At 29.3% G+C, this 22,716-nt stretch overlaps 2 protein-coding genes across 3 annotated transcripts; both read right to left on the reverse strand.

Annotated features, from left to right (window-relative positions):
• Window positions 1-6,341: 6,341 nt before the first annotated feature.
• On the reverse strand, window positions 6,342-12,745 carry LOC146528640 (uncharacterized). The gene is made up of 6 exons (XM_085203367.1): window positions 12,527-12,745; window positions 10,746-11,164; window positions 10,551-10,653; window positions 10,360-10,455; window positions 7,286-7,441; window positions 6,342-6,749 (listed from the first exon to the last, which is right to left on the reverse strand). The coding sequence occupies exons 1-6, from the start codon at window positions 12,533-12,535 to the stop codon at window positions 6,696-6,698; spliced, it is 837 nt and encodes a 278-aa protein (XP_085059493.1). The 5' UTR covers window positions 12,536-12,745; the 3' UTR covers window positions 6,342-6,695.
• A 4,541-nt stretch (window positions 12,746-17,286) lies between these two features.
• On the reverse strand, window positions 17,287-21,985 carry LOC146528641 (uncharacterized). Of its 2 annotated transcripts, XM_085203366.1 has the most exons (8): window positions 21,966-21,985; window positions 21,491-21,743; window positions 20,181-20,297; window positions 19,140-19,558; window positions 18,951-19,051; window positions 18,759-18,856; window positions 18,017-18,172; window positions 17,287-17,469 (listed from the first exon to the last, which is right to left on the reverse strand). In XM_085203366.1, the coding sequence occupies exons 1-8, from the start codon at window positions 21,983-21,985 to the stop codon at window positions 17,416-17,418; spliced, it is 1,218 nt and encodes a 405-aa protein (XP_085059492.1). In that variant the 3' UTR covers window positions 17,287-17,415. The 2 variants fall into 2 exon arrangements, 1 of the variants encoding a protein (XP_085059492.1); XR_014879109.1 differs by lacking the exons at window positions 18,759-18,856; window positions 18,951-19,051; window positions 19,140-19,558; ... (1 more) ...; window positions 21,491-21,743; window positions 21,966-21,985 and adding an exon at window positions 17,616-17,786 and having other exon boundaries at window positions 18,017-18,125.
• Between the last annotated feature and the right edge of the window lie 731 nt (window positions 21,986-22,716).

Below are 22,716 nucleotides of genomic sequence, written 5' to 3' on the forward strand. Positions count from 1 at the left end.
ATATCCTTAAATTGGAGGTTAATTACATGATTTCTTAATAGATAGATTAGACTTATTTAGCACCCATCGAAAGAAAACAAACTCAATAGCAATTTGTATACATGTTAAACGACATTAAAATTAATCACAATCCTGACTATCTATAAAATTTAATATCGGTCGAAAGGCATAAATATAAGTATAGTATATAAAATTAATTAAATTTCATGAATTAATTTAAAAAGTATTATTATTTTTCTTAAAGCCTTTTTTTCCCTGGTCCTATAGGTACATTATAAGAAGATTTCCGCGTTTCAGCAAAAAAAACTTAAAAAAAAAATCAACTGGATGAAACTATAAATCGATATCGGATCTAAATTATCTGTTAAAAACTATACTGAAAGTTTCTTAGGAGTTTTAAAGCTACTCGCTTTTCTTTGATGTTTGAAATAAACCCTTTTAGTTTTGCAACAGCGAAAGAAAGATGGACTAATGCTCGAAAGAAACGTGCATAAAATAGTAACATAGAAAGTTACAGTTTCTCATAAAATTTGTGAAAACATGTTTTAATCAGGCCGAGCCGGTGAGTCACTAGTTTATATATATGAAAATATATAACAATGAATATTATTCAAACACACATAAAATTTACATTAAGCCTGCTCTTTAATTAAAAGGTAATTAGGTTTTACGCTTCATTATTTCTTAATTAATTATTTATTTTCACTTTGTTGACGTCTACTTGAATAGTTCTTACATAATTGATGTTTCTGTGCAATTGGAAAATTCCCTACTTTGTAAAGGATATAATATAATGGACATAATAAATTTTAATAATTGTTTATTATTATTAAATTGTGTCATCAATATATAAATAAACAGTTCAGTGGTAATAAGTAAAAAACACATTGATAATATAAAATTGTATTTTAAAGTTTTGAGACAGAAATAGTATTCGTAAGAAAAAAATTGATTAGCTTAAATTTGTGCAGGTTTCTTTATCTATTTTCTCGTAGACTTCAGCATAATATAGTATGAAAACGTTGTTTTTAGTATCTGTAAAATTATGTATATAAATTTTTTACTTCAATTAAAGATTATACATATGAAGGAACCGGAACAAGTATCATGCAAGCTCCATTTCTCTATTCTTACTGAACAAATGATAAAGCCTAAACATGAATAAAAGATATGCATATTCCAGAAAGACAAAGACTTTCATAATATTTTTTTAATTCTACTTATACTCACAGATATCATTGGTGCAACTCCAGCGCTTATACCACCGAAGGCTTTAAAATCCATGACAATTTGCATTTTTTGTAAAACTAACAGCATTATTTTTTGATTCGGTTTAGACATATTCTCCCATGGAATTGCATATAATAATTCAGATAAATTTAAGGACTGTAACAGTAATAATAATTAGTATTAATAGTATTTTTAGCATCTCACAGAACATGTGGAGAATACGGCGAGAGAATTGTATTTCACTGCGTGCTGCGCTATTTATATAATTTATTGACATTTACGTGTAATGTGGTAGAAGTCAACGCTACTCTCCTTTCCAACATTCCTGTGATTGATCATACCCCAATATTGACAGTGCTAAAGCTATATATGTAGACTAGCGGACCCGGACGCGGCTACGCCTGCTTGAAATATAAGAATATAATTTCTATAGAAATATAATTTCAACCTAGATGAAATGCTAAAAGTGACTATTATATTTATTTTCATAAGGATGAATATTAAAATGACGCGGTAACGAACGCGGTCGCGTAGCGACGACGGTTGTTATTAACATGGCAGAATAAATTGCATGTCAAATTAGAAAGTATCTTAATTTATTAGTACATATGTGTAATGTAATATTATATAGCCTATAGCACTTCTGAAGAATGCAGCTTTCATACAAAACAAAAACATAGTAAATCGGACCAGTAGATCCAGAGATCTTAGCGTTCAAACAAACAAACAAACAAACAAACAAACAAACAAACAAACAAACAAACAAACAAACAAACAAACAAACAAACAAACAAACAAACAAACAAACAAACAAACAAACAAACAAACAAACAAACAAACAAACAAACAAACAAACAAACAAACAAACAAACAAACAAACAAACAAACAAACAAACAAACAAACAAACAAACAAACAAACAAACAAACAAACTCTTCCGCTTTATTATATTAGTATAGATTTGGAATAGTATTGTTTTATTTGTTACATGCCTTAAATTTTCGAATTCTCATACTTGCAAAGTCTATATGTGGTTGCCATGATAATAGCTGATCAAGCATTACACTATGATAAATATTATTATACAATCAGTAGTGCAATTCTAGTCTAACAAAAAATGTGAAATAAAATTATTACAAATAAAAAAACAGCCATTAAAATCCTTTCACCCAGTCAAAAGTTCCGATGTAACAAACATAAAAAACTACACTCGCTTTGATAACCTCCTCCTCTACCTATAATTCTTCGATCCTCGTAAAATGTATGGTGTTCTTTAATCCGCGTTAGGTAGTACCATGTATGTTTTATTTAATTTTCTTTTTTAGCGTCACGCTGTATCCTTCACACAGCAGAGTAGGCGTAGCACAGCAGGAACGCGGCAGAGCTGAGTTTATCCGCAAGTGCTTCCAGATGAGCATTCCACTGGAGTTTTTAATCTATAGTTACACATAGAAAAATAGCTGATTCCGACAAATTAAGAGCTTCTCCTTTAATTAGTAGACTAAAATTATGTTTTTTAACATTTTGTAAAGTAAACTCAATTAATTTGTAAAGATTTAGTTTTTTTAGCATTTAACATTAGATTATTAACATCAAACCAACGAAGAATATGCGATAATGCACTATTCACTTCGTCATAGTTTATTTTATTTTGGTCAACCTTAAATATTAAAGAGGTATCATCCGCGAAAAGTACAATATCACATAGGTTCTTCACATAAAAAGGCAGATCGTTAAATATAAATAAGAAATTTATAAATAAAAGAGGAGGAAAGAGGAGGAGGAGGAGGAGAATAGATCCTTGTGGAACGCCCATCTTTAGAGGAGATCCAGATGATTTTACATTATTTAAACTAACCTTCTGGATTCTTCGGTTTAGATATGAGGCAAAAAGATCAAGGGCAGTACCCTGTATACCATAATGATATAGTTTTAATAACAGAGTTTCATGGTCTACACAATCAAAGGCTTTGGATAAATCACAAAATACTCCAATAGCATTTTGTGACTTCTCCTATGCGTCATAAATGTACTTTAGGAGTGTAGCACTCGCATCCGTAGTGGACTTGCCTTTGGTGAAACCATATTGCTCACTATGGAAACAATTGTTAATATTTAAGTAAATTGTGCGCTGATTGAACATTATTTTTTCAAATATTTTACTTAAAAATGGTAAAACAGAGATCGGTCTGTAATTTCCAGGCTCAGATCTATTTCCACTTTTGTAAAGCGGCACTATTTTGCTATATTTCATTAAGTCAGGAAAAGTACCGGATTCTACACAATTGTTAAAAATTAAAGCAAAGTAAGGAGCAATATTAGGTATAATTGAATTAAGAAATTTAACAGACTTGCCCCATAAGTCACCAGTTTTCTTTAAATTGAGGCTTTTAAAAGTTTTGACAATTTCATCTGGTGACACATTCATAAACACAAAATTTTGTCTACAACTATTAATATGGGTCTTTAGTATTTATTCTGCTTCCGAAGGAGATGATGGCAGTGAACCTGTTAATTCAATAGATATATCAGAAAAAAAAATTTCAAAAGTATTTTCCACTTCTAAATCTGAATTTAAGATTACATTATTAATTTTTAATTTAATAGGTTAACTGGAAATGGAAAGCCATAAATAGGCTGTGAGGAAATAAAGAAAAGGAAATTTATTATTATATATATAAGAAGTAAAAAGAAAATAAATAAATTGAAATAAATAAAATACTTTTTTTAAAAAAACTAAAAATAGTAAATATTAACCATGGGAGCAATTATTAGCCAACTTTAGAAATTATTGATAAATTATATTACTGATAGGTAGGCAAATAATAAATTAATACAGTAAAATTTTTATGCCAATTTACTTGTTAATTATAATTTAATATTATTTAAAATGGATAGATAGATATAAACTTATAGAAGTGTGTATATATAATTGAGTACTGTATAGTTTTTTGTATTGGTGTATTTGTCTGAGGCAAATATGTATGTCTGCAGCTAAGCTTCCAACTTGTCAAGCAAAGTGAGACAATAACGGTGCCAAAATGTGAGAAGGGACGTAGCTCACTATAAATATGAGTTTTGTGTAGTAAGATATGTGTGGGAATATAAAAAATTAAGAAACAAATACTCCCCGGGTTTTAGAAATTTTGAAAATCATTCCGTTAGCACACTGACAGACGATAGCTCACGGCGGTTACACAGTTTAACGTTCGTATTCTTCTTCGTTCGTTTGTTCTTCTTCTTATTTTATACACAAATGACAATTAGTTTATTTCACAAAGTATACAGTAAATTATATATTTTAATACTATTAAATACACATTTTATAATTAAAATTGAGGAGCTATTCATTTGACATGTTGCCTAGGCCAGTGTTGCCAGTTCGATCGATATTATTTATGCTTGAGTGCTTTGTAGCTTTGTAGCCTTATGCAAAAATAAGGCTCTTATATTATTTATAGGTATTATATACAGGGTTGTTTTTTTTTTATTTTTTACCTATACACTTCATTGACACCTCGCAAGGTAGACAAAGACAATGAAATGTTAATATGCTATCTACATCTTATTATAACAAATTTTCGTGACTCGATTCGCACCGACTTCAAAATTATAAAATCTTTGTAAAATTATTTTTCACTTTTTAGTTCGTTGTTAGAAGTCGGTTTTTCTTTTTGTTAAAAATTTATTTATTCTTAATGCCTTTTTTCCATGGATATCGGATCTTAATTATCTGTTGAAAACTATACTAAAAGTTTCTTAGGCGTTTTTACTCGTCTTTCTTTGTTGTTTGAAATAAACCCTTTTACTTTTGCAACAGCGAAGGAAAGATACAGAAGAAAGAGTTACAGTTTTTCATAAAATATGTAAAAACATATTTTAATATCTATTTTTTGTCCAATAGAAAATATTTGGTGTAGGCATTCATAATTAACACAGGGAATTCTTACGCTCATCTTTCTATATAAATTATTTAGTATTATATATCCGTTTAAAAAACAGAAGTTTTATACTTAACAAAGAGACTGATTAATAGTTAGGAAGGAGTGTGAGGTATATAAGCCAGTATTTTTTTATTAATGTTTAAGGGATGTCTCATTATTTTAATGTTAATTAAAATATTTAGTTTCATGATACAACTTGGATATATTTACTTACGATGGTTGTGGTTGGAAGTTTCACTATAGAGAATGTTTACAATATACTTACTTAATATACTTACTTTGTATATATTTGCAGTCTGTGTCATAGAATATGAAAAAGTTAGCTGTATTCTGTATTTGAAATAATTACATGAAAGTTATTGTTAAACATTTGCATATTTTTTTTGAAAATAAATTGTCCATAAAAAATATATAATTGTAGATTTTTGAAAGTTTTTAAGCAGCATAGCGTAGCTAACGGTTCGAAATTTTTGGGTTGCATAAAAGTTGCAGTTCCGTAGCGTTGACAAATCGTATAAGGGCATTAACTATATATTTACTTAGCATATCATTTTAATATATTTCAATTTAGTCTAATTTCAATAAAAACAAACAAACTGTATTTAACTGTTTTGCTAAAACAACATTTCGAATACAAAGAATAATAAAATAACTAATAATACATGGCGAGCGATATAATACAACGTTTTATAGCACAATATGTCCTCGGCTTGGCTTGCTCATGACCACTATTTCAATTTAATAATTAATTATATTTAGGTTTATTTGCATTTAACTTTATTTGGTCTTTTAGTAGTTCACTATCATTACATTGTTTTTTCTATTATATTTTCTTATTTTATCCATTTATAGAAATGAATATGTGCATGTTATGTATGCACAGAGATCAGTCGTGGTGTGACGTCAGTTCGTGACTGTAAATGCTACATATTATGGGTTCGATTCCCACTCCAGCAAATCAAAAATTTCACATTAAGCCTGCTCTTTAATTAAAAGGTAATTAGGTTTTACGCTTCATTATTTCTTAATTAATTATTTATTTTCACTTTGTTGACGTCTACTTGAATAGTTCTCACATAATTGATGTTTCTGTGCAATTGGGAATTTTGTTTTGCCTATTTTATAAAGGATATAATAATGGACAAAATATGTTTTAATAATTGTTCAATAGTACTTTTATTAAATTAGTTAATCAATTTTACATTTTTAAATATAAATTATTAGAAAAAAGATACATTTAAAAATATAAAAAAACCACTCTTCCGAGGGCGGGACAAGGGTCCAAGCCATCGGTGGCTAGGGCTCCAGAGAGAGGAACCGCCGCACCCAGAGAGAAGAACCGCCGCACCCAGAGAGAGGAACCGCCGCACCGTATTAAATTGTGTCATAAGTATATAAACAGTTCAGTGGTAAGAAGGAAAAAACACATTGATAATATAAAATTGCATTTTAAAGTTTTGAGACAGAAATAGTAATTGTAAGAAAAAATATGAATAGCTAAAATTTGTGCAGGCTTTTTTGTCTATTCTCTTGTAGATTTCAGCATAACATAGTATGAAAACGTTGTTTTTAGTATCTGTAAAATAATATATATAGAATTTTTACTTCAATTAAATATTTAACAACAGTTAATTAGTTGGTTTCTTGAGAGAGTAATGTATATATATAAGCCGCTAGCTCTGTCCAATATTACGAGAAGTATTACCTTCCAGGGAGTAACATGGAAAACAAGACACTAGCCACGATGGCAACGTTCCTCGTTGAAAAGCGAAATTTCCGTCTAGGTAGTAGCGTTTTCAGTCGAGCCCGTACTTGACGCGGCAGTCTTTGTACACTTATTGCACATATAAGACAAAGTGTATGAGCCGTTTGACAGCTAGAAAAGGGGATTGATAACGATAACACTTTCGTGGATTAGATTATACGATGATAGTAGTGGCCTTCCGGCCCCCCATGTACCCGTATGAAGGAACCGGAACAAGTATAATACTAATTTCATTTCTCTATTTTTATTGAACAAAATGATAAAGCGTGACCGCGAATAAAAGATATGCATATTCAATAATTTTTTCTTGGCTTTCGTTAAAAATTTTTTATTGTACTTATACTTACAGATATCATTGGTGCAACTCCAGCGCTTATACCACCGAAGGCTTTAAAATCCATAACAATTTGCATCTTTTGTAAAACTAGCAGTACTATCTTTTGATTCGGTATAGACATATTCTCCCATGGAATTGCATATAATAATTCAGATAAATTTAAGGTCTGTAACAGTAACAATAATTAGTATTTTGTATGCTTGACGTGATTAAACGTAAAAATACATAAACAACACAAAACACTAGTCAATTCCTAGTCGGACTCGCCCACTAAGGATTCCGTATAAAAGTCCCTTAATATTAGTTAATATCCCTTATTATTATTATAATATGTATTATCTATACTTTTATATAAAAAGGAAAGATTTGTGTGTATGTCTGTATATTTGTAGTGGATAAGCGTAAAACTACTGAAACGCTCTTTCACTATTAGAATGCTACTAATGTAGCATTCTATTCTATCCCGATGTAACAAACATAGTGATAATTCATTGAGTAATATAGGACATATTTATTTCCATATCCCTACTAAAATTTAAAAAATATGTAAAAAATAGATATAAAATGTCTTTCATCGCATGCGCTGCAGAAACTGTTAAAGGTGGAACAAAAAAATGTTCTACAAAATTAAAGAACATATCCATATCTAAAAAAAATCACGAAACCATATATCCCATATAAAACTACTTTTTTGTAGTTTAATATTAGTAAAAAATGTAGACTACAATCAGAGCATGTTATCTATACTTTTATGAACTCTAATTAAAATCAACAATTACATATTCCAAGCTGGCTAACTCTTACTCCTCTTCCTTACCTCCAGTTTACTCTTTAAATTAATCAAATCGGACATTCCATTCGAAAGATTTGACAAATTTAAAAATTTCAATCTAAAGAAATATATATTTCTCGTTTACAATCTCCAAAAAATCTATGTACTTTATAGTAATCTACAAATACCACTGTTAGCGTATTGTACAATAAAGATGAGGTAAATGTGATGATCAGGAATTCCTTACTAATTGAAATCAGATGTGACAAAAGCTTACAAAAATTTAAAACTTCATTAAAGAAATACTATTTGAATATATAATTTTACCCTTTACTTTTACCATCAAAGTATTTTTATAAATCTTGAAACACTATATATATTATTTATTTTTGTTATTTATTTATTATTTATTTAACTGTATATTAATGTATATTTAACTACGTATATGTATGTATAACATATACATACAGTTTATTGAGTGTGTATTAAATATTAATATTTATTTATTTATATTATTTATTATTATTATTAAATTCCTTATATTATAATTTAATGCATCACCCACCACATTCTTTTTTTATACAATTCCAACAACCAAAGATTGCCTGGAAGAGATCGCTTCAAGCGATAAGGCCGCCTTATTGTACAAGTTGTTATTGTTAATTTATATAAAAATTAATTTTTAATTTAATTTATATATAAATTGTGTAAAATTTAGTTTTTTGTGCAATAAAGTATATTGTATTGTATTGTACACTATGATAAGTATTATACATAGGCAGTTGTGCAATTCTAGTTTAAAATTCGTTACGGATTGAGTTCTATTGTGTATAGTGGAGCAAATGTAGTGTATTAGTTTTGTCTATATTAAGTGTGAGACCATTAGAAATAAGCCAGGGAGACACTTTTGCGAGTCCCATTTCCGCGAGTTGCTTTACATCGTTCTGTCGACTTAAGCAAGTTTGACCATACTTAATATACATTCTTAGCAAGTCATTCATGTAGATTAAAAATAAAGATGATTCCAAAACGCTTCCTTGAGGAACACTGAAGCTTGTGAATATTGTTGCTTGTGTGTATTCTCCAATTTATACTTTCTACTTTCTGTTACTTCAGTAATCTTAAAATAATAATAATATTCTCCCTCTTATACTGACACTTTCAAATTTTTGCAGGAGAATAGGAACAGAAACTGTATCAAAGGCTTTTTTAAGATCTAGACATAGAACAGATAAACATTTCTTGCCTTTATCAAGAAGTTCAGAAAAATTAGAATTTAGTGTCTCAATAGCATCTACAGAACTTCTTTTACATCGAAAACTTTAATGTAAATTAGAGATTATATTAAATTGTATTGCCGATTATTTTCCAATGTTCTTCAAGAATCCGATTTCTTCCAAAAAATTACCAATTCTAAAATATCTATTTAAATATCGATTCGCCTTAACCAAAGATATGACAGTAATTAAAATTGACAGTAATCAAATAGCGATAACCAGTGTCGCTGTGATGAATTTGGATTACTGTCATGTCACAAATATTGTTAAAATTTAAAAAATAAATATATAAATTACGGTATAAGTGGGTTATCTAAGTATAGACACTTAAAAATTGCTACTAGGTACCCGTCATGAGTTTTCATTTTAAGTAATGATTTAGAATATATAACGATTTGAACTTATTTTAATAACCATTTTTGCTAATTTTTAGTAACTTTAGCTTAGCTTAGTTACTCTAGCAACGATAGCTTACTGCCATGGACTGCCATGCCATATGAAAGCGGATTCTAATAAAAAAAATGGAAATCTCCATAAAATAATAAGGAACTCATTAGGATACCTATAATTCTTCGAGCCTCGTAAAATGTATGGTGTAACTGTTAATCGTAATTAAATATTGGGCTTATTTTTATTTTTCTTGTTTAATGCTTCCAGGTTTCAGTGTATTAAATTATTTTTTTAAATAAAGAACCCCAAAATTAAACCCTCACATATTTCCTTAAACCGAGTATATTTTATTTATTTTTCTTATTTAGCGTCATGCTGTATCCTTCAGCAGGATAGGTAGAGAAAACATAGTATTGAGACACTCCGTTATATTGTCAGCAGAATTCTAGGGGCATTGCTTGTTGAGTGGTGGAACTCAACGTTTTGCCTCCGAAGCGAAGAAAAATTAAAATGTTTCATTTCATCAAGTAGGAATTGAACCCACGACTTGTCTAATGCGTTTACAGTCACACTTTGTGCCCCAATGCCACGACTAGCTAAACATTTTGTTTGTTTATTTGTAATAAAAATAATGTATGTATTAACTCTTCTTCTTAAATCTTCTATAACAATTGACATAATAATCGGTCCTCCTGTATATGTCATTCCCATTGCTATATATTGGAGTAATTTATCTTTTCCCTAAAAATATATGATAAGTATTAATTAAAAACATAATATGCCCTACACGAAAATACATATAAATACTTATAAAATTAATCAATTTATTGTCTTACCCCATACTTGAGTTGAAAAAGTAATAAACCGTTACCAACAAGATTTTCCAAATAATTTGCGGCGACGTTAAGACCAAAAGTGGTTTGCAAGTCTTCAAAGACCCTGATGGATACAAAAATGTAGTTTTGGTATTAAATATTTTTCTACCAATCTTTTTAAAATATATTCTTATATTTACATTTTGTGATACTTACTGCCACGTAAAATTATGGTATTTTATTATTTCAACAAGTCTAAAATGTACTTGCTCATCTGTTAAGTCTTCATTAAATTCAGTTTTAAGTTTATTTTTAAAAATTTCAATATGACCAATTAAATTGTAAGTTAGAATGTAAAATATAATTTGGTATATCATAATTGCGTAAGCTCCAGCAAAGATTATATAGGTATTGATGGTATGAACAAAAATCCAGACATTAAAATCGTATCTGTAGTCGTAAGGCAACCACAAGTAAACACAAGTTTCCAGTTGTACTGTGTGGTTCAAAACTGCTTCTTTATTCTTATAATTATTATATATAGGCATAAGGATCCACGACACCCAGTTTGAGGTATAAAAACATACGAGATAATACGATGATATACGAATTGATTTTTCCACGAAAATAAGTTTCTGTAATAATATAAAGTATTTTTTTTTTTTTTTTTTAAATGTATCTTTTTTATAATAATTTATATTTAAAAATGTAAAATTTATTCACATATTTAATAAAAGTATAGTCAGTAAAGTATTATTATTATATACTCGCCCCGGTGTCCCAAATAGCAGAATAAATATTTAAAAAAAAAACAAAAATTAGAGAATGACTGTTAGGCGGTACGAAGTTCGCCGGTCAGATAGTTTATAATAATATACTTTGCATTTAAAGGTAATTATTTATTATCTATACTCTATACTTACAATAAAATCGTAAGAGGGTCGGTGTCTGTACTTGGAAGATATTTAAAAAAAAAATTTATGGGGAACCTTTATTAACCCAAAACAATTATTTTAAAATTTTTTGTCTGTTTGTCTGTGCGTTTTTATTTGTCTGTCTGTACGCGCTAATCTCCAGAACTACTGGACGAATTTGGATAAAACTTTTTTGTCGTATAGCTAGGTCTAGCGTGTCTAGGCAACATCTAAGCTATAATTTATGTTAAAAATCTGGATACCTGATGTGGAACCTTAACAGCCTGGCTAAACTATAAGATGAACTATAAGACAAATATAGTGCTTTGGAGAAAATTGAAACAATTTCCACCCACATAACAAAAATGAAGATGTGGAGTACCTGACGTGGAAACTTAGCAGGCCATCTAATCTAGAGATTTAGTAAAAGTTGATCAACATAACAAGCATTTTCGGTCCATATAATAGAAATGAAGATCTCGAGCAGCTCATTTGGAACCCTAATAGCCCAGCTAAACCTTAAGAGATATGAATTTAATGGCTTCGGATTAGGTGTTCTGCGTGGTCAGTTTTAAATGAAATGAGGTCATTATTCTGACCTAATAACTTAAAATCCTAACATAAGCTATGACTTCCTCCACGCGGTGCAGTCGTTAACAGCTGAGGTCTATTTTATATTGATAGTTATATTATTGAAGACTTTGCCTCGCCTTTTGAAGAATAAGTACGATCTATGGACGCCCTTGCATCCCCCGATTAACACAATCCTTTTAAAGCCTTTTCCACATATATCTACCCTCTTTTACACGAGTTCACTAACAGTATAATAAATAGTTAGCTTTACGTATCAATGCTCTAATATCTAACAATGAATATTATTATAAATATCAAGTTTCAACATTCCTTATAGAAATTACGACAATATCTTAAAAAACATGTTAGAAATCATTATAATTGTCAATTAATTTTGTGTATTAAATGAATAATCATGTAGTTCAAGCGGACAAAGCCGCGGGCGGGCCGCTAGTTCAAAATATAAAAGTAATTTACATTATATGTACATATATAGGTAAAAATTCTTACCTTTTTCATAAATTCATTTTTATTATATTTGTAAATATTATATATATGAATTTTTGATAATAAACTACGTGACAAACGAATGTAAGTTTCAGTTTTCGAAGAAAATATGTCTATCTAGAAAAAAAAAGAAATTATTAATAATAGTACGAATTATTTAATATTTCTCATTTACGCTTTTCTTGGGTTGACTCGTAACTGATTATTTTATATGATAAGGATAAAGAAGCTTAATTTTGCCCCAGTTCCATTTGTATATAGTTTTGACATTTAGATTCATTTTGACATTTTAAGTTTCTGGTCATTCATTCTTCTGGTGACGAGGACCTGTCATCCTATCAATTCTGTAAGTTCCTTAATAGACAGGACTGCTGACGGTTGGAATTGTAAGCGTGTTTAATTTTTTTAAATTAAGCTTATTTATATGCATATCCAAATACTCACGTTTCCTAAAACTATACAAGGAAAAATAGAGAATGCAATAATTAGAATTTCAAAATCTAGTTTAGTGAAATTGACACATAGGTATGCAATTTCTGATACCATTACCGCTGGTGCAAATATAATCGCAACTATGTTTATGAAAACATATATTTTAGGATATGTCTTATAACCCCAATTTGTGCGATTGCCTACTGTTGTAATACTCATCATATTAGCAATAAAACGATAAAACTTTTGATTGAACGGCGGTTGTCTGAAAATAAACAAAATTTTAAAAAATAAATTAATCAACTTCACGCTGTATCCCGCACACAACAGGGTAGGCAGAGGGAATCTACTGTTAAGACTCCGTTGCCTCAAAAAAAAAGTGAACCTTGATAAGTACGTCGCTAATTAGATCGATGAAATCTATGAAGTCTTTAATCATTGAAGATCACATGTATCTTCAATATCTATTTTAAATTATAATTTAAGTGAAATAAGAAATCATTTTAAGATATTATTTTAGTAAGTGCTTACTTGCTCTAATATCTTAGGTATATTATTTGACATTAATACTTACAAATAATACTCGTCATCCATGATAAAAATATACAAAATTTGGATGGATAAACTGTTTAAAAATATACACTCAATAATACTAATATGAATCTGAATTAAACAAGCTTGCAAGGATAAATAAAGTAAACAGAAAGAAACGTCGTTAGGTTGAAAGTTACTTCTGCCGTCATAAGGAAAAGAGGTACAACTAACATTTTTTTCAAAATTGAGCTATATATATATATATATATTTTTAGGAATCAGAAGTGGTTAATATAAAAAGAGATAATTCAGGATGGATTACAAGCGGTTTATTACAGAATTGACTTATACAAACATTATTTCTGAGTGAATAAATCTGAATACTCAATCAAATAATATAATAAATAACTAAACAATAACTAAGACTTGACTAACAATATTTCTTTATGAATTGATTAAGTTACACAATGAAGTATAATTAAACAATAACTAAGACTTGACTTGACAATCGTTATTTTACATGAGACAAAGTTATCAATAACAAAATAATAAGAATATGGAACGGACTCACAGTATCAACGCCAACCACCTTACGCACGATAACCGACCCGCCACCAAGGAGAGTGCACCCCCATGCGCACTAGCTTTTATAAGAATTGAGTGTAGCGCGGAGGTGGTGGGTGTCGATACTCTTCTAACACAGGAAGGGTCCTGCTCGCGCGCAGGATATTCCGTCGCACGTTGGCAGCTAACAATATATATATATATTCGGCATCAGCAAAACATGATTTATCTGCCTAATTTTTTGAGTATTTTTAGTAATAATATAAACAGAGATATCATAAGCCTATAGGGCACAACTGCACCATATTGCAAGTTATAGTGCAGCAAAAGGGCACATTGTGAGATATTACTTTTACTCACCTAATTTAATATAGAAAAATGTTTAGCACGCGCGCACGGCAAACTTTAGGTACTTTTTCTAATATTAAGAATTTCCTTTAGTTACTTTTACTTCTTTTGTTTGTTCATTTCGGCTACTCAGATATTTTTTCTAATAATAAATCTCCACTTATTATTCTTTTTTAACTTATTTTAATTATTTAGGCTTATATTTTCTTACAAATTCTATTGAAAACCGAAAATAATTTCATAAATATATTTAATAAATAATCGTATAGTTCAAGCGGGCGTAGCCGTGGGCGTAGCGTAGAAATGTTTACTTTTGTAATCTGAACATCCACTAAGAAGGGATTTTGAAAAATTTTTACCCTAAAGGGGTGAAATAGGGGAAAGTTTGTATGGAAAAAAATTAAATCGGCACCGATTTTTATAAAATTTGAAATTTAGATTTTTAAAAGTATTTAATTGAACACGTGTTTCATTGTTTTCTAGATTTCACCCCCTAAGGGTGCAAATAAGGGGTTGAAAGTTTATATGGAAAAATCTTTAAACCGCCAACGGTTTTAATAAACTTTTAAATTAAGACTCTTAAAAATATGTCATTGAACACATGTTTCGTGGTTTATTAGAATTCACCCCTAAATAAGCAAGCGAAGCTGCGCGCGTCCGCTAGTATATCAATATATTGATTGATATATAGTTGTTATAATAACTTAATGGTTCCTGATTAAAACTAAGATATTTAATTGATTTGATTTTTTTTTCTTTAAGCTTTTTAATATAAATGTTATTTTTTCACAACTGCTTGTTTTCATTTATAGAAACGTATTTAATATCGGATATTTAACCATTTATATTACAATGAAAAGGCTTAATTGAATAAAAGTGCCCTTTCATCTTAACTGTCTTGAATGTTTGCACAAAAGTTTTAGAAGAAAAGGCGCATTTGGTTATATTTGCCTTTAAATCGTAATATTTCGGAATTTACCTTATTTTTTACGTTAAGTTGAAAGAAAAGAAATGAATTATTTATTATACACATTAAAAATACAACTTTACAATGCCATGGTCTTATACTTACTATATAAATGCAAGTATTTACATTTGCACATTTTCGAAAAACCAATGTTATTGGCGTTTTTTTTTTCAACAAAACCAAAAAAAACCTTAAACTTCGTTTTCTCGATATTTACAAAATGTTATTTGTGCCCTTTTTTGTAATGACGGCAGACTTGTCAATTATTATTAATTTCATAATTACGAAACAATCCAATTAAATTATTATTTATGCTTGAGTGCTTTGTAGCTTTGTAATTAGCAAATATAAGGCTCTTATATTATTTATATATATTATGTACAGGGTTGTTTTTGTTTTATTTTATTTTTTACCTATACACTTCATTGACACCTCGCAAGGTAGACCAAGACAATGAAATGTCAATATGTTATCTACATCATTATTATAACAAATTTTCGAGACAAATTTTAAATGCTAATGTGACACTTTCTCGACACCCATAAAATCATACTAGATTTTATGGGTAGTCAGGATATAATATCGTAAAACTCATAAACTTAATAATTTTTAAGAATTAATCTAATAAAGAATTAATATTTTTCTTAATGCCCTTTTTCGGCCAGATATCGGATCTAAATTATCTGTTAAAAACTATACTAAAAGTTTCTAATTTTTGTCTAATAGAAAATATTTGGTGTAGGCATTCATAATTAACACATGGAATTCTTTTCATCTTTCTATGTAAATTATTTAATATTATTTAGTATTATATATACGTTTAATAACCAGAGGTTTTATATTTAGCAGAAATTTTGTTTAATAGTTAAGAAGGAGTATGAGGCATATAAGGGATGTCTTATTATTTGTTAATTAAAATATTTAGTTTCATGATACAACTTAGATGGTTGTGGTTGGAAGTTTCACTATAGAGAATGTTTACAATATACTTACTTAATATACTTACTTTGTATATATTTGCGGTCTTTGTTAAAAAAATTGAAAAAGTTAGCTGTATTCTGTATTTAAAATAATTACATGAAAGTTATTGTTAAACATTTGTATTTTTTTTAAATATAAATTGTCCATAAAAAAATTATAATTATGTAGATTTTTGAAAGTTTTTAAGCAGCATAGCGTAGCTAACGGTTCGAAATTTTTGGGTTGCATAAAAGCAGTTCCGTAGCGTTGACAAATCGTATAATAATTAATTATATATTTACTTAGCATATAGTTTTAATATATTTCAATTTAGTCTAATTTCAATAAAAACAAACAGACTGTATTAACTGTTTTGCTAAAACAACATTGCGAATACAAAGAATATTAAAATAACTAATAATATATGGCGAGCGATATAATACGTTTTATAGCACAATATGTCCTCGGCTTGGCTTGCTCATAGCCACTATTTTTTTAAATAATAATTAATTAATAATTAATTTTATTTAGGTTTATTTGCATTTAACTTTATTTGGTCTTTTGGTACTTCACTATCAATACATTGTTTTTCCTATTATATTTTCTTATTTTATCCATTTATATAAATGAATATGTCCATATTATGTATGCACAGAGATCAGTCGTGGTGTGACGTCAGTTCGTGACTGTAAATGCGACATATTATGGGTTCGATTCCCACTCCAGCAAATCAAAAATTTGACATTAACCCTGCTATTTAATTAAAAGGTCTTAAACTTTTACGCTTCATTATTTCTTAATTAATCTTTGTTGACGTCTACTTGAATAGTTCTCACATAATTGATGTTTCGGTGCAATTGGGAAATTCCGTACTTTGGAGGAAGGATATATATATAATAATGGACATAATTAATATGTTTTAATAATTGTTTATTATTATTAAATTGTGTCATAAGTATATAAACAGTTCAGTGGTAAGAAGGAAAAAACACATTGATAATATAAAATTGCATTTTAAAGTTTTGAGACAGAAATAGTAATTATAAGAAAAAGTATGATTAGCTAAAATTTGTGCAGGCTTTTTTGTCTATTCTCTTGTAGATTTCAGCATAACATAGTATGAAAACGTTGTTTTTAGTATCTGTAAAATAATATATATATATATATAGAATGTTTACTTCAATTAAATATTTAACAACAGTTAATTAGTTGGTTTCTTCAGGAAGTACTATCGCCACACAATTTCAGCTAGCCGCTAACTCTGTCCAATATTACGAGAAGTATTACCTTCCAGCGAGTTACATGGAAAACAAGACACTGGCCACGATGGCGACGTTCCTCGTTGAAAAGCGAAATTTCCGTCTAGGTAGTAGCGTTTTCAGTCGAGCCCGTACTTGACGCGGCAGTCTTTGTACACTTATCGCAGATATAAGACGAAGTGTATTAGCCCTTTGATAGCTAGAAAAGGCGAATAGTAACAACAACACTTTCTTGCATTAAATTGTACGATGATAGTAGTGGCTAGGATCATGTGCCAGTATGAAGGAACCGGAAAAAGTATACTACAAACGTCATTCTATTCTCTATTTTTACTGAACAAATGATAAAGCATGAACATGAATAAAGGATATGCACATTCCAAAAAGACAAAGGCTTTCATTATATTTTCTTATTGTACTTATACTTACAGATATCATTGGTGCAACTCCAGCGCTTATACCACCGAAGGCTTTAAAATCCATAACAATTTGCATCTTTTGTAAAACTAGCAGTACTATCTTTTGATTTGGTACAGACATATCCTCCCAAGGAATGGAATACAATAATTCAGATAAATTATATGTCTGTAAGAGTAATAATAATTAGTATAATATACAATTTAGTAGAAAATGGCAAGAGAGTGTTGTATGTGAGTATCACTGCGTGCTTGGTTATATTGGTTGTCGACCAGAGGTGGGGGTGGTCCAGAACCAGGGTGACCAAGACTTCACGCTTCACTCACCCGCCGCTATCCATTTCGGTCTATCTCTACAGGATTTCTGGAGCTTTTGATTCCACTACCCCTCATTAATTCTTAATTACTATCTAATCAATCACCTTGCACTGTTTGCTACCAACGTCATTTACATGTGGAATTTTAAAGTTACTTAATGTATAAACTAATATGTTTATTGCATCTAATTGACTATATAATCCCTCGTCGTCCGTTTCTTTAACACAGTTAATAAATAATAAAAAATGTATCCCACACATCAGGGTAGGTAGAGAGAACCTAGTTTTAATACATTCTATTTTCCTTTTCCTCAGAATTCTGAAGACATAGCTTGCCAAATAGTAGAACTCAACACCGCATTTTGCCTCGACACTAGAGTGAAGAAAATAGATTTAATTTATTTATTTAATTCTATAAAAACTATAGTATTTATTAACCCTTCTTCTCAGTTCGTCTATAACAATTGATATTATAATAGGTCCTCCTGTATATGCCATTCCCATTGCCAAATATTGAAATATTTTTTCTTTTCCCCGAAAATACACGGTAAGTATTAAAACACACTTTATAACATATACTAGAATATACGTATAAATACTAGTAAAACTAATACATTTATTTTCTTACCCCATACATAATTTGGAAAAGTAATATACTATTACTAACAAGATTTTCCAAATAATTTGCGGCGACGTTCACACCAAAAGCGGTTTGTAAATCTTCAAAGACTCTGATGAATAAAAAAATAAAAATATAGTAAATATTTTACTCCAGTTTTTTTTAAATACATTTGCATATTTATATTTTATTCTACTTACTGGCATATAAAATCATGATATTTTATTATTTCAACAAGTTTAGAATGTGCTTGGTCATCTGTTAAGTCTTCCTTGAATTCAGTTTTAATTTTATTTCTTAAAATTTCAATATGACCAATTAAATTGTAAGTTAACGTGTAAAATATAACTTGGTATGTCATAATTGCAGAAGCTCCAGCAAAGATTATGTAGCTATTGATGGTGTGAACAATAATCCAGTTATTAAAATCGTATCTGTAGTCGTAAGGCAACCACAAAAAAATACAAGTCTGGAGCTGGACTGTATGGTTCAAAACTGCTTCCTTATCGTGATAATTATTGTATACCGGCATAGTAACCCAAGACAACCAGTTTGTGCCACAAAAACATATGAGATAATAAGATGATATACGAATTGATTTTTCCACGAAAATAAGTTTCTGTAAAAATATTGATTAAAATATATCTGTAAATTAAGTCACTATTATTTAGTATTTTAAATTTTATCTTCATAATACGTAATTCTGTCGTTCCTTGTCCCCATAATGACCTATCACTCCCTCGTAACCGCTTCGCGCAGTTTAAACTCATCCGTTGAAATCACCACATATTATTAATTTTTCATTCCCTCTAACACTACCTAGAACATCCCTGACACTCCCAAAACACCTCGAGTTCGCGTAATAGAGCTGAGGATACAGGCGCATACGCCACTAACCAGTATAATAAATAATTCTCATAATTAATTTATAGTAAAACTTGTGCATTTTCATTGCATTTTTTTCTAATCTTCTTGTATACGAAGGTCTTTTATAAATTATATTACAATCTTTGAGATCAAGCGTTAACACTTTTAGCGTTAATTTAATTCAAAATTGCACATATATACGTAGTTTATTTTAGTATTTTTTTGTATAGAATATGTAGAAAAAATTGTTCTAATGTAATATTGCATAAATATGCATTCCGGGTGTGTTATGTTTTTCTGAGTGTGCAATAAAGAATATTGTATTTTATAGTACCCTATTAGGTACATTGTATGCCATGTTGTAAAGTTCTTACCTTTTTTACAAATTCATCATTTGTATCATTTTTGTAGATATTATATAAATGAATTTTTGATAATAAATTGCGTGACAAAGAAATGTTAGTTTTAGTTTTCGAAGAAAATATGTCAACCTGCAATAAAAATGAAATTAGCAATAATCTTACGAACTATATAATAATTCTCATTTACACCTCTATTAGGTTGACTGATTTATATAATAAAAATTAAGAAGCTTAATTACTCACTTCTAATCTATACTTCTATACTAATATAATAAAGCGGAAGAGTTTGTTTGTTTGTTTGTTTGTTTGAACGCTAAGATCTCTGGATCTACTGGTCCGATTTTCATTGTTTTTGTTTTGTATGAAAGCTGCATTCTTCAGAAGTGCTATAGGCTATATAACATTACATTACACATATATACTTATATATTTTAAAGTACATTCTAATTTGACATGCAATTTATTCTGCCATGTTAATAACAACCGTCGTCGCTACGCAACCGCGTTCGTTACCGCGTCATTTTGATATTCATCCTTATGAAAATAAATATGATAGTCACTTTTAGCATTTTATCTAGATTGAAATTATAGTTTACTGTATAACATACTAATAAATAATTAAGGAGATGTCACTGATTCCAAATGACCTAGCCACCTAGCGGGCGGCACAGTATGACCGACGCGAACGGGCAGATGACGTTGACGGTTTTATAAATTTTCATACATTTTCGAACTTTATTTGTTGTTTATAATTAATTTAAAATACACTTTGATTCTCTTCTTATTTTATTTGATATTGCCCGCTAAAATTATCCTACTTAATAGAGAGAAATGTTTAGTTATTTCGTAGAGTCGATATCTATGCACGCACGTACGGAAAACTTTAGGTACTTTTTCTAATATTAAGAGTACCTATCCTTTAGTTACTTTTAATCCTTTTGTTAGTTCATTTCAATAACTCAGATATTTTTTTCTAATAATGTGTATCTACTTATTATTCTTTTTGATTATTTGAGCTTATATTTTCTTACTAATTCTATTGAGAATTGAAAATAATTTCATAAATATATTTAATAAATATTCTTATAGTTGAAGCAGGCGTAGCCGCGTCCGGGTCCACTAGTTATATATATAGTTATGGAATTTACATTTGCTATAATTGTCTTGACATATTCAGTTCAATAATTCTTCTGGTGACTAGGTCCTGTCATCTTACCAATCCTAACAGTTCCATAACTGATAGGAGTGGTAACTAATAGAACCGTAAGCCTGTTTTTATTTTTTAAATTAATATTTTTTATATGTATTCCAAAAATACTTACATTTGCTAAAACTGTAGAAGGTAAAATAGAGAATGCAATAATTAGAATTTCAAAATCCAGTTTAGTGAAATTGACACACAGGTATGCAACTTGCGATACAATTACCGTCGGTGCAAATATAATCGCAACTATGTTCATAATGACATACATTTTAGGATATGTCTTATAACCCCAATTTTTGCGATTGCCAACTGTTGATATGCTCATCATATTAGCAATAATACGATAAAACATCTGATTTAACGGCGGCTGTCTAAAAATTAACAACATTTTATAAAATAAATAAATTCTACAAAGGAACTTGAACCTGGACGTAAGTACGCTCATTGGATAGATCGATGATATCTATGATGTCTTTGATCATTGAAGATACATTTAGTGTTTATTTAAAATTATAATTTAAGTAAAATAAGAAATCATCGATTTTAATAAGCATTTACTTTTATATCTTATATTATTTTACATAAATACTTACAAATAATACTCGTCACCCATAATTACAATATTATAAGAATTTAAATGAAAGTAATATTTTAAAAAAATCGCTCAATATTAATATGAATCCACATTAAACGAGCATGCAAGGTATAAATGAAGTGAGGCTCAAGTAATATCGTTACATTGTAGTTACTGTTTAGTTAATTATTTTTAATTTCATAATAACGAATTAAATTATTATTTATGCTTGAGAACTTTGTAAATTGCATACATATTATCTACAGGGTTGTTTTTTTTTTACTTTTTTTACCTATACACATCACAGACATTTCTCAAAGTAGGTAAAGATACGACCACTGCGCATGCGCCAGTCGTTCATAGTCATCGAGCTTTTACGTATGCCGTTTTGCGAGATGCATAGTAAAAGAAAGAACAACAAGAAAAGACACAAAAATTTATTCCAGGCCTGATTTTCAGGATAGATTTCCGTATTTCAGCAAAAAACTTATAAAAAAATCAACTCGAAGAAACTGTAAATCGATCTCGGACCTAAATTATCTGTTGAAAAACTATACTGAAAGTTTCTTAGCAGTTTTAAAGCTATCCGCGTTTCTTTGATGTTTCAAATAAACCCTTTTACTTTTGCAACAGCGACGGAAAGGTGAACTAATGCTTGAAAGAAACGTGCATAAAATAGTAACATAGAGAGTCATAGCTTCTTAAACGAAATTCCAGTTTCAATCTATTAAGCATTATTCTATAATGTTGCCATTTTATTCTACAACCTA

The sequence above is a fragment of the Heliconius melpomene genome, chromosome 19 (assembly GCF_056956725.1).
Source record: "Heliconius melpomene rosina isolate 202511_hmr_F chromosome 19, ASM5695672v1, whole genome shotgun sequence".
Lineage (NCBI taxonomy): Eukaryota > Metazoa > Arthropoda > Insecta > Lepidoptera > Nymphalidae > Heliconius > Heliconius melpomene.